General features: G+C 41.9%; 1 protein-coding gene across 6 annotated transcripts in view; it reads left to right on the top strand.

Annotated features, from left to right (window-relative positions):
* AMOT (angiomotin) overlaps window positions 1-13,136 on the top strand; it is a 61,973-nt gene that overhangs the window by 33,181 nt on the left and 15,656 nt on the right. For all 6 annotated transcript variants that reach the window (XM_052673255.1, XM_052673257.1, XM_052673254.1 and 3 more), the window contains 3 exons: window positions 1,235-1,379; window positions 2,833-2,925; window positions 6,213-6,358. In XM_052673255.1, the coding sequence (XP_052529215.1) occupies window positions 1,235-1,379; window positions 2,833-2,925; window positions 6,213-6,358 (384 nt within the window). The remainder of the gene's footprint in view (window positions 1-1,234; window positions 1,380-2,832; window positions 2,926-6,212; window positions 6,359-13,136) is intronic.

The following is a 13,136-nucleotide window of genomic DNA, read 5'->3' as shown; positions in this document are numbered from 1 at the left end:
ATGATAAAGCCCTTCTCCCGTACATTAAAAACAGTAATAAAAAGCTCCAATGAGAGCCATCACTAATAAGCTTGAGGGATATTTTCATTGCAGCCTTTTAGAAATAACTTCTGGATGACCAACAGTTTAAAGTTGCACAGCCAGTCAGCCTTGCTTTGCTTTGCAGCTGTGAAAAGGCTAATGCTGCTTGTAGCCTAGGACTTTGTGGGCCTTTCTGTGCTCTTTGCACTGAGCAGTCTCCAGGACCATAAAAATGTGTGTCTGATTAAAACACTTGTTTGAGTTCAGATGACCAGTGTGGCTTCCCACGCTGATTTATTTTCTACGTTGCCTCTTTCCAGGGACATATGTTCATTGTGTTGTATTTTATTTGGAAGGTTCCTCACCAGGAAATGCTTTAGACAAATGTTTGACTGCTTCCTGATAATGAAAGAAGGATACCAATGATTTCCCTTCCATGCCCCTATTGATCTCTTAGTACGTGCATCCATACTTCTGTAGCAGTGCAAAGCTGTGCCTGGCAAGGAGAGTTAGAAGTGAATGTTCCCCTGCTCTGGGTGATCAGCTGCTTGCTGCAGCTTAAATCAAGCAGCTTTACACTGAAGGCTAGAAGGAAGGAGAAAACTTATTTTACTACAGTTGTTTATGTGTGCCTTTGTTCCACCCTACCCCCAAGTTACGTAGATGGAATATTTTAAAATACAACTAAGATGTGGAAGTGTAATCATAGAACATCAGGAGGTTTTATTGTGAATTTTGGACTGTAACAATTACAGATCAGCAGAGTTCATCAGCAGTGTAGGATCTGCTACTAGCATTTTTTACTATAGGTTGACTTTCTTGTTTTATTTTATTTAACCAACTCAGTATCACATTAGCTATTTCTTCAGTATATATCTTCTTTTTTTTTGCCCAAACTGATACTAGTATCAAACAGTTCTGGACATACAAAAAAAAAGTAGATGACATTTGCACTTCTTCAGTTCACTGTATTAGTGCTCTGATTGTGTTGGGGAAGTAGAACTAGAGACTGGAAGCAGGGTCCAGATTTTTGTTCCAGCCACTGGTATTCTTAAGGAGGATCCCTCAGAAAATGAGATTCTGTCATTTCGTTTGATGTGTAGCTGCATTTTATCTCAACAAAGAAAACAAGAGAAGGCAATCTCTTCTGAGATTAAATGAAACGAATTGTAAGTGATAAAATAGTGTGTGCTTGTTTTCACTTCCACTGCAGCTGGAAACAGAAATTCAGCAAGTTTCAGAGGCATACAAAAACCTGGAGAAATCATCCTCTAAGCGGGATGCCCTGGAGAAGGCCATGAGAAACAAGCTGGAAGGAGAAATTCGTAGGCTTCATGATTTCAACAGGGATCTGAGAGGTGAATGAAGTAAAACTTTTCTTCAGTATTGTATTTTTACTGTTGTTCTTACTCATCAAGCCAGTGTGTTGCCATGGGAGTCGTCGTGTCTGCTGACGCAGTTGGATGTGACTGGATACTCGGGTATATTCAGTAGTCTGGGATTTTAAGCATTTGCTGAGAGTATGAGAAGACAGGTTTAGGAGAGTGCTGGTGTCTCATTTCTAGCCTGTTTCTCATTGAGAAGAAATGTGATAAGCCAAATGCCATAAACCAGATGCAGGCCTGGAATTCTCTTGTCTTATTATCCTAGACAAAATTTGTACAATTTGTTCAGTTTATCCAAATGGGAAGATGCTTTGCTGACTGCCTAATCCCACACCAGGCATGTTCACTTTATTTCCTGTCCAATGACCTCTCTGCACTGACATACAAATTGCAGTGTCTGTTCTTCCTGAAGGTCTTGTCATTCCTTATCAACATAGGCATCTGTTTTTTTGGATCCCTTTTCCAAAGTGAGATGTTGTTAGTGTCTGGTTCTTGCTAAGAGGCTGAGGCTGCAAAATGGCTGGCAGTGGAGAGCGGTGTTGAATGGTATTTGACCTTAATATGAGTCAAAGTTTTTAACATTAGTTTGAAAGATGAAAAACAACTGCAATGTTAGATCTGTGAAAGTGTATAATTGGTCTTGTAAAATGTACGTTTAGTTTTTTTCCGAAAGCCATCTGATTGTCCTACATGTCATCTTCTTTCTCTGTCTGTAGTCTTGGAGTAAGATCACGTTTTCAGAAGCTAAATAATATGCATCCAAAATATGAGGCCATAAATTGCCCAGTGCTAGTGAGAGAGACAGTACACAAAGGCCCACATTAAATAATTTTATTCATAATAAAACACTGCATAAATATTTCATTTTTATTTTCATAATCTGATACAAATTTCTAGTAGCCTACAGCAGCAGAACTGCTAATCTATCCCTGGGATTTTATGTTTTTCTCTGAAGTCAGGTAATTAGACGACAGTGGTTTAATCTTCAAACTATTAAGATGTAGTGGAGGATTATAAGGGAATCTTTTAATTACGTGGGGAGATTTGTTTGTGTGGGAAAATGAGTTTATTTGAAGAGATTTTTGAAACCATTTTTTATGAAATTTATGACACAGAAGACTGAAATGTATCAGCTCTTCATACTGAATCCTATAGAGAATCTCAACATCTATAAAAATAGAAAAAAACAAACATAAATTAGGTTACAGTTGTTTAAAGGATTTTTTTAAACTCTGTTTAATCTGTTTTGTCTCCTTCAGAATATTTTCTGAAGGATGTAATTAGAAACATTTAAGAAATGAGTGGCAGCTTTTGATAGTCTTTTCACTTTTGACTGTGTAGAAGATCCACTCCCTGAGCTTGCGAGTCTTTAATGCTTGAAAGTTTTTTGATTCTTTAGCATTTCTTCTCTTGACAAATTCTGCAGAACGCATGGAGACAGCCAACAAGCAGCTTGCGGAGAAGGAATTTGAGGGGTCTGAAGACAATCGGAAAACCATCTCTCAACTCTTTGCACAAAGTGAGTTATACAGTCATTATAGGTCATTAGGAGTGCTCTGGTCACTCTTAAAAGGATAAACATGCAGCAGATGAATGTAGGAAACTGACAGATCTGACCTACCAGGACTGAAACTGGGGCACTGGCAGTCCAAAACTGGCAGTGCAGAGAGGAGGACAAATTTAAGAATGATTCTTCTGTCAGTATGTACAGTCTATCTGATGGTGTTTGCTAGAGATTTTGGAGCAAATGTAGTGTACGGTTGCGTTGTAAAAATAGTGTTTACTCCATAATGTGTAATAGAGTTTGAGCAACTATTTTCTTCCCTGAAAGCTTTGGAATTAAACCTTCCCAGACTGCCAAAAATCCTGGCATGACTTAGGGACAGTGGGACTGGAACCCTGAAGGTCTCCCATCTCTCTCTCCTCTTTAATTTGCTGCTCACTATCCGGCTCAGCACAAGCAGGGGGAGTTAAAAATGCCTGCAGTATGTTGTGCTGCGTGTCATGAATTCTGTGTGCAGCAGTGGATTTATCACAGGGCAAACCAAAATGACAGATGTGAAATGCTGCTTTTCCTTTGTACAAAAATGTCTCAAGGCTGATGGCAGCGAGCCAACTTTCCTTTCATTCCGTGCTGCGCCCCACCCTTCTGACAATGCTTACTTTTTCACAATTGTTATATAAAGGTAATGCAATAGAAAGTAACATTGCAAAATAGTGATTTTCTATGACGTAACACGAGCTGCTTCTGCTCTGACAGATGATGGTATCCCCCCTCTTGTGTTGTCTATAACTTATTCCTTCTGGCTTACATTGCAAGCAAAAAGCTGTCAGTGTGTGGGTTCTGCTCTCCTGGTGGTAGTGGGAAATCTGTGATTGTACTCTGGCTTTTAGGATTTCATAGGTTTGCCCAGGGAGGTGGGAAGGCCAAAGCTGTGAAGCCTTAGGTGCCATTTCTACTTCTGGATGCATGTGGAAAGCTTAGTGCTGTGTTTTATCGATCCCAGCATTTCTTGGGATACTGTAGGCACTTGTTGGTGAGGCAGAACTCATTTGAAGAAAAATCTGGAATAAAACCTCCAAAAGCTTTGCTGCAAGCACTTACAGATTAACAGAGTGCCAGCACTGATTGATACCTTCTGGCATAATGCCACCCTACCTCATCTCTGCCCATCTTCTGCGATACGTTTTAAACATGCTGACACTGTCAGTGGCTCATTTCCTGGGTGGAGGAGAAGTGCTAGGATGGGAAAGATGGGGAACTGAACAGAATAGGCTGGTACTGGCATTAGCCTTTATCCTTGTCTCTTATGTCCAAGGTTAGCTCTGAATTGCAGTTGGAATTTGCAATGCAGAGCTCTGAGGTGCTGCTGGTTGAGAGGTTTCTTCTGTAACCTATGTGTGGGCTGCATCAGTTCCCTAGCAAAAGGGAATCTTTAGCTGTTCTGTATTGCTAAAGCTTTGCTCTTGGCTCTTCTGCTGGCAGAAGGAAGGGAGTAATTGTGGTTCTGTAAATATAGTTATGCACATGCTTGCACAAATGTGCCTGTGTACTCCATATGCAGTCTGTCCTAACACCCAGAATCTAGTTCCTGTTTTTCAAGCCTTACTCTCCTTGTCCTCATTCCTTTGTCGTGGGATATTACTTTCTGGAATGTAGTTTCTCTGGTGTTGTCAGTGCTGGGTGTAGATCACTGCAGGGAGTATTCTGTGGTTATGTATCCAGTGAGTATGTTAATGTTATCATTGTAGCTGGTTGGCATGAGCTGGGAATGACAGCCTAGGCAGAGGACATCAGCTTTGTGTTGTGGCTTTGCTTTACACTCTTGTGTGATAATTTCATCAGTTCCAAGTTATTTTATCCTGCATGTTTTGGGTTTTTTTGTTTGTTTTTTTTTTAATGAAAGCAGTTAAACTGTTCCTGACACACAAAGCATGGGCACTCCCACTATGTCCAGCACTTTCTGGAGTGCAGCAGAAAGGGAATAAGTGCATGCATCAGTACAGGTTAGGGGCTGACCTGCTGCAAAGGAGCTCTGCAGGGAAGGACCTGGGTGTCCTGGTGAATAACAGGATGGCCATGAGCAAGCAGTGATCCCTGATGGCCAAGAGAGAGTCCAGTGGAGGGCCACAAAGATGAAGAGGGGCCTGGAGCATCTCCTGTACAAAAAAAGGCTGAGAGACCTGGGGCTGTTCAGTCTGGAGGAGAGAAGGCTGAGAGGGGATTTCAGCACTGTTTACATAAATATCTAATGGGCAGTATCAAGTGGATGGGGCCAGGCTCTTTTCAGTGGAGCTCAACAACATGATGGGCACAGACTGGAACAGAGGAAATTCCATGTGAACATGAGAAAATGCTTAGAGGGTGACAGCAGTGGAACAGGCTGTCAGAGAGACTGGAGTCTAATTCTCTGGAGTTATTCAGAATCACAGAATTGTAGGGGTTGGAAGGGACCTCTGGAGATCATCGAGACCAACCCCCCTGCCAAAGCAAGTTCACAACCCAGCTGGATGCTTTCTTGTGCAACCTTCTACAGGGAACCTGCTTTAGCAGGGGGGTTGGACTCAGTCATCTCCAGAGGTCCCTTCCAACTCCTGTGATTCTGTGACCAGCCACTGTGCTTGGAGTGGCTTTAGAGCACTAAGCATGAGCTCTCAGTACTGTGCAGAAAGCTTTGTTGAACTGCAGGTGTGTTTTAAGTAGTGATAGGACAAATACAGGTGCGTAGGTCCTGGCCCAAATGATTTTAAGGGCAGTAGAGGAGGACCAAGGAGTTTTCCTTGCTTGTTCCTCTGGTGAAGCTGACTGCCAAGTGGGGTGAGTGCATGTTCTCTTGAGAAGGTGGGCAACTGCCCCAAGCAGAACACCTTTTCTTCACACCATGTCCATAAGCAGGAGTACAACGTCTTCAGTCACAAAAGCTTACCATCTATCCTCCCCAGCCAGGGATATTAAAACTACCCAGTTTGTTTTCTAGTGTTGAAAGCTCAGAGGTGAAGAGGTGCCAAGTTTTGCTAACCATCTGTATAATCAGAGCAAATTACCTAACTGTACTGAGTGATACATCTTCTATTCCTCCATGCTAGCATTGTGGCATATTGTTACTTGAAGGTAACATGCTTGTTTTTCAGGGTTACAAATTCTTCCTTGAAAGCCACATAATTTTTATCCCTTAAGCAATAGATTTGCGTTCTGTGTCTTGCGAGAAGTTGCCCCATCTTTCCTTCACCTCTGAAGTAAAGAACTCCTGAAAGTTGAGTAGAGAAGAGTGCCTTCTGTTGGTAACTCTCACTTCCTTTTGGTAGACAAAGAAACACAGCGGGAAAAGGAGAAACTGGAAATAGAACTGGCTGCTGCACGCTCCACCAATGAAGACCAGCGAAGACACATTGAGATCCGAGACCAGGCCTTGAACAATGCTCAGGCCAAGGTGGTGAAACTGGAGGAGGAGGTAAGGAGGCTGGGAGAGAGAAACTGGGGTAATCTGCATTCCAGTAAAAGTGACTCTGGAAATAAGTTTATGTTGTGAAATAATAAGGAAATCTGCTAGCTTCAAAGCTGTTTATATCGGCTTAGCTTTGTGTTGGTTAGCTAAGCCTCTGAACTGCTCACAGATAAGCCACAAATATGTATTTTCTTGGAATTTCTGTCATCTGAGCAGCCACGTTTCATTTTCTTTTTGTTTTAACTGATAAAAATGGGCTGGAACTGAAATCCCAGCCCTCACAGATTCTTGAATTTGGCAGAAATTCAGATCTGGATGGACTTCTAATTAATAGCGAATGAATGCAGTTTGTCCCCTAGCCAGGTGTTCCACTCACACCAGGTTATCATGGCGCACAGTGCCGATCACTGTATGTGCCTAGTGTTTGTAATAAGCTGTGCATGACATGACCTTGGTTGTTTTCTTTCCCTTTCCTCCCAGGGGGGATAATGCAGTTGAGCTGCTTAGCTGGACAGCTTTCACAGTAGTTTCTTTTGTAGCCTTGTCCCTGTCATTCATGGCTCCCACTTCACAGCCCTTCTGCGTCATACTAACTGTCCTGCCTACTCCTTTCCTCTCAAAGGCTCCATTTCCTTGTCCCAGCCTCTGCTTCCTCTACTCCTACTCTTCCTCCATAGAGAGCCCCTGGAGGAAATTTCATGACCAGGCAGACTTCCTCTGCTGCAGGTTTGTTCTTTTCTTCAGTTCTGCCATCTGCCTGCCTACCAGCACTCATGATCACCCTCAGGAGGGCTATGCTTACATTCACCTGCAACTTGCTGTCTCGGAGACATTCCTCAGACCCCTCTCCTTTTCTGTTTTTCTTCTTCTCTGTTCAGGATCCATTAGTGCCAACAGAGGAGGAGTGGTCCAATACTTACTGAGCATCTTCCTGTCATAACTTGCCTGTTTTCATTCTCTTCCAGGTACATATGCACTCATCTTATTTTAGTCTTCTCTAAGCTTTGTATTTGCCTCAGTAGTTTGTCCCCAAACCTCCTGTTGTTTCTTTCCCTGCTGTCCTTCATTTTTCCCCTTGCAGTATCATTTTAATCTCTACAGCTTCATGGAGGCCCTCCCTCAGTATCTCCTCTCCTGGAATTGCTCTGCCCATGTAGGATATGGATGCTGGGTTACCAGTCATCACGCTTCAGTTATCTTTATTTGCCATTCTCCATCTCTCTTTCCTATCTCCATCACATTAAATGTATTTCCAGACCCACACACCATGGTTTATGCCATCCTGTTTCTCTTCTCCCCATTTTACTGATAGGATGTCTCTCACCTTCGTTCGTTCCCAATTTCAAATAACCCCATCTTCCCCACCCCAAACAAGCACTGCTTTCTCCCAGATTGCCCTCAGATTTGCTGCAAACCACTGGCAAGGCCACTTCAAAAGCATCCTGTGCTGGAATGCTTGCAGAGCTTAGTCCAGTGCTTAGTATCAACAAACTGGGGAGCCAGCTTCTGCACAAAACAAATTGTGATAGTGAGGAAAGACGAGCAGATTCAGAGGAATGCTTAAATATCACTGGCCACATTCAGCCTCATGCACAGCTGACAAGTGCAGTGATTTCATTAGGATGGCAGTATTTCCTTGCGGACTTGCACCTTGGTGTCTCTGGGGACAGGGAGCATTAGGTATAGGGAAAACATGTGAAATGTTCTGTTTGGCTCTTTCAAACTCTTCTGTCAGTTGGTCCTGCAATGTGTGGAATATGCTTGCCTCCTATTCGGATTTCAGCAACTTAATGATTCTAAGAGTCTCACATATGACGAATCTAAGTACCCAGGACAACTTCATGGGTTCTCTCAAACTATTCACATGCTTGGAGCTGATTTGTGTGGAGATGCTATAATCAGCCAGGACCGGCATACATAGCAGTTGACTAGGTCAAACTTCTATGTAGGGTTTCAGTCTTCAGAGGCAATAATAATTGTATAGTTTTTTTTCAAAAGACATATCGTTTTACTACAAAAAGTGGTTTCGGTGCTGATGCAAAGAACAGGGAAATAGGTAGGTAAATATGACTGGATTGCATAATAGCTTAAAAAATACCCAAACACACCTATTCTGGTACAGAGTGAAATGCCCTACTTCAGATTGCATGAGGGTTTGTGGTCATTTGCATCCGACCTTTGCTCAGATCCCAGGGTGTACAGGAAGTGCCACCCTTCCTGTTGTAGATGAATATGGAACTGTCTCAGTGAGGGAGCTGAAATTAACTGTGCTTTTTCCTAGAGATGAGGGGGAATAAGGGAAAAAAGAAGGGATGAAGACTCACTTTTGCAGATTTTCCAAATCACTTTTTAATGAAATACTTAGGATTAGAAAGCATTTGTTGCCTCATTAGCTTTAAATTGTGGGAACTTCTAAAATCCCTGAGCTGTATGGTAACTTGCCGACAGACAGCCAAGCAAGCTGTGCTCAGGGCACCGTTCACAAGGGAGTCTGAATGTCAGCCTGAGTCAGTGGTGTTCAGTGACCAAGATATATAAACAATTTGTCAATTATTTCTTCTGTTCCTGCCAGCCTCATCTGGGTTGCTGGTCCCTGTAATTGTCAGGAATTTCCAAACTAGTCCTGCAGAAGAGGGTGGAGTTTCTTACGCTAAGGCTTGGCAGCCGCTCTGGCTCAAGGCCTGAGGGGAGTGTGCATATTTCAGTTGCATCCTGTAATGCGAGTTTTCAGCTTTTTTTCCCTTCCGTTTTGACTTCCTATTGAGCAGAGTACTCTGCCTTGTATTCAGCAGAACCTTTGTGAAAAGAATATTTTATTTCTGTTGTAATGAGACTTACAAGCCATGTATCACAATGACTGAATTTGCGTTGGTATTGGAACTTACGTGTTCCATTTAAAACCCTTTGCCTGAATTGTGGGTTTGAGCAAAGCCACCCATGTATAAAACGTATGTACTTCTCTACTCCTATGGAGCTTTGGGAGTTTTATGCACGCTGGATTTTTAGCATTCAAATTAGAGAGTAGGAAGAGATAAAGGAGTGGTAAAAGCAATGGAGAAAGGAATGGTCTTGGAGATACTTTGCTTTTGGAAGCAAAAATAGAAATTCAGAGTATTTCCCATGTCTATTAGCAATGGTGAAATGACTCGTCAAGTTCAGAACGATCTGCCATTAAAATTATGGAATTTGTTTTTGCCAGGTGCTAAAAGGGGTGAGTGATCATGGGTATTTAAAACAAACTTAAATATGCCTCTAGACAGGCTTGCAAAGTATGTGTATGTTATATATGTTATTTTTAAACTTTACTACTTCTCTTCTATACATAAAAATATCCAGTAATTAACCCGTGTTCACATCTCTATTTTCATTCTTCCCTTTAATAAATGTTGCACAATAATGCTTAAGTCAGCAGCTTATTAAAATTATTGTTAGTGAAGTATGTCTGTTGTTTTTTGTTTTTTTTTATCAGAACTTCAGGTTATTTCCATTACATGCAAGACTTTTGAGATAAATCCAATGTCTGTGAGGTAAAATGCTTGTTGGCTTAAAAATGTGTATCACAGAGATGGCTGGTGATAATATCTGCAGCTAATGCAGCTAAAATTTCTCACTTTGGAGCACAGGTTGCCACGACGGTCTCCATTCTGATTTGAATGGCTGCAGTGTGCAGCAGATGTGTAGCTGGGGGGTAGTCAAAGATGGCCCATGTCTGTCAAACTGTCATATTTCCATGCTTTAACCAGCATCTGGTAGCACACACCTTGAGAGCCTTTGGCAAGCAAAGCAGGTGGTTCAGCTTTGCTCTGGGCCAAAGGCAGAAAGGACTGTCCTGACCAGCCTGAGGCTCTGGGTAAGGACTGCTGTGTTGTGAGTCCTTGCCAGGCTGGTAGTATTGTACCAGGGAGTTTGGTGCAAAGTACTTGGCCTAGATATTGGGAGTTCAACTGCTACTACTTTTACACCTTTTTTTTTTTTAAAAAAAAAAAAAAAAAAGAAAGGGAATTTCAGAGCTTTTATTGGACTCTGACATTTCTACTCACCCTGGTTGTTTCATACCATGGAAGACAACAGTTCAACTTAGCAAAATTATTTCATTTTTGTTTTAGTGCTTTGATCTGTACTCCCTTGCTTCACTACTTTACAAAACCACCATTTTAATGAGTGCTTTAAGGAGGCAGTTTTGAAAAATAGCGACTACAACCAAGAAAACATTTATAGCTATTCTTTGCTATTCTCATGCCTATTCCTTTCAATAGAAAAGACTCAGCATTCTATTTCATGATTGCCAGTTAGGGGTTAGAGGAAGGGAAGAAGCTTGAGTGAATTATTTTTTCTCCAAGTGGCTTGTATTTAGAGACTGTAAGATCTGTCAGCTATCACAGTTCAACATAAAACAGATATCAGAGCTAAGATACTATATTCATTTCCAACTCAGCTGTTGTGAAGAGGAATTGTGCACTGTGTCTGATAACACCGGGGGTTCTGTTTGAGAGGGGACATAGAAAGATCCATTTGAAATGACAGCTATTGTACTTCATTTATTATATCTGAGATACTTTCAGAACAGAGCTGTGGCTTGTAAGGAAGTAACCCATAGGAGAGTTTGTGTGCTTGAAGGTTTGTCTTTTTTTTCTTTTTTCTTTTTCCCTAATTACTTCTGGGTCTATAAAAAGATATTCCAGGCTTTGTAACCTCTCCTTTCAGGACAGAGTTGCTTTCAAAGGGAACAACTTTTTGGATGTTTTCTTGTTGTGGATGAGTAGGGTAGTCAGGAGAGAAAACTCCCCTTCTTCCCTGTAACTGCTGTGTGTGTCTAATGACCTGTTCTTGTAACGACGCAGAACTGGCTTTTTATTGCCGTGTCTCTACCTCCCATATTCTGCCTGTTAGTAATTTTCCAGAGGTGGCTGTGAAAGTTCTAACTTCTTTTAACACAAATGAATGGAGAGACAACATTATGACATTCCCATGCAACAAACATTGCTCCCCAGTAAGAGGATAGTGTTACTAAATTGCTTCAGCATGCATTCTTGCTGAAGCCAGTGGCGCCTTATTGGGCCTAAATTCAAACACTGAGGGTTCAAAGGCATCCTAGAGGAATATATTCCAACTGCAGGAGGGAGAGGTGGTTTAAACATGCTCGTTGTCCTTTTTCTGTACTACATTTCTGCCATAGCAGTCAAATTCTTGTGGGGAAACACATTTTCAGCTGCATATGAATGGATTCAGCTTTAGAATAAGTCCAGAATGTATTGAAAACACCCTGAATATATTAAACAAAGGACTTTGAAGACATCAGAAGTAGTGGGTGGGAGATGAGCAGATGCTGGCAAGTGTTACCAATTTGGTGAAATCGGAGCTGTCCAAGATGAAGAAGAAGGGTTTGTCAGAGTGCCTGGGAGGCTTTCTGAATCATTGCTAGCCGTACAGGAAGTCTTCTTCCTCAAAAAAACTCTGTGCTCAGTAACGCATCTGGAAGTGGTGAATCTCTCTGCAAAAGAAGTTCTTTTCTTCCCCCTCACCTGCTTTGCCCAGGAGCACATTTGTACTGCAGAGGCAGCTCCAGTCTGGAGGATGTTACAGCCTTTGCCTCCCTTGCATCCAGCGACTTGCAGTGAAAATTGCTCATCCCTGCATATCCTTGCATACCCCTGCTCTGTGCACTGTGTGCATGAAACCTCCATGCCTTCTTCAGAGCCTTTTCTTCTGCAAGGACCAGGATCCCTAACAGCAGTAGTGTGTTTTGCTGAAGACTTTACTGAGAAGTCTACCTTCAGTGAAGGAGGACAGAGTTGGTTGGACTTCTAGAATGTTAATCCCTTTTTGGCTGGACAGAGTAATAATTGTCCAATTCTGATAGGAGCACCTTGTCCTTGACCCTTGTTTTTAGACCATGCAAATGCTCTCTGTAGCAGAGAAACCTTCACGTTGTCTTCTGCCAAGCATTACATCATCTTAAGAAATCTTTTCTTCAGCAGAAAAATTCTTATGACAAGTTTCAGTTTTCTAGGTTTAGTGAATGCATTTGTTTAATCATTTCATTCCTGAATGTTTATAGTGGTTGATTCATTTTCCATTGCTGGAAGCCCCACAGTTCAGGGCTACTGGTGTGCAGACATTTTCAGACTGTAAATCTTTCTGACTAACTTGGAGACAGTTTGCTGTTCAGGTCAGCCAGACTCAGAGCAACAAAGCCTTTGAATCCCAGGTGTATCCTGCTTCTCCTAGCTGCCTCTCAACTGCAGAGAGCAATCTTGACAAGGAAGAGGAGAAATGAAATGAAAACAGAAATGCTTGATCAGGATGCCAGGGAGTCTTTCTAGGCATATTCCCTGCATCGTGGTTTTGATCCCCTGCATCAAAACCAAAGCTATGGACTTCTGCAGCATTGCTTTCCTTTATTTTTCTCATCCTCGGTCTTGTGAACATCACAGTGGATGTGAACTGGAGAGTGACTGCTCTTGTTCTAAATGATTTAATTAGAACATCTTGTTGATAAAGCTTGGCTTCTGATACCTCACTAAGATGTTTTCTAGCATAGTCACAGACTGACCATGAGAACTTATCTGCACTAATAGACTTGTGCCATATGCTGTAGGAAACATTGGGAAGGAACGTAGTCACGCCAAAGTGCACTGCTTTGCTTCCAGACATGCACCGAGGTTATTTGAGATCGTATGGTCTTCCAGAGATGCTATAATAAAGATATTATTATAAATAAAATGCTCTGTGTTTTCACAGCACCCTTCAAGGCAAAATAGTTACAATACATTATGTGTGCATG

This window comes from Tympanuchus pallidicinctus, unplaced genomic scaffold (genome assembly GCF_026119805.1).
Source record: "Tympanuchus pallidicinctus isolate F22 unplaced genomic scaffold, pur_lepc_1.0 scaffold13, whole genome shotgun sequence".
Lineage (NCBI taxonomy): Eukaryota > Metazoa > Chordata > Aves > Galliformes > Phasianidae > Tympanuchus > Tympanuchus pallidicinctus.
This window is presented reverse-complemented; position numbering and strand designations above follow the sequence as displayed.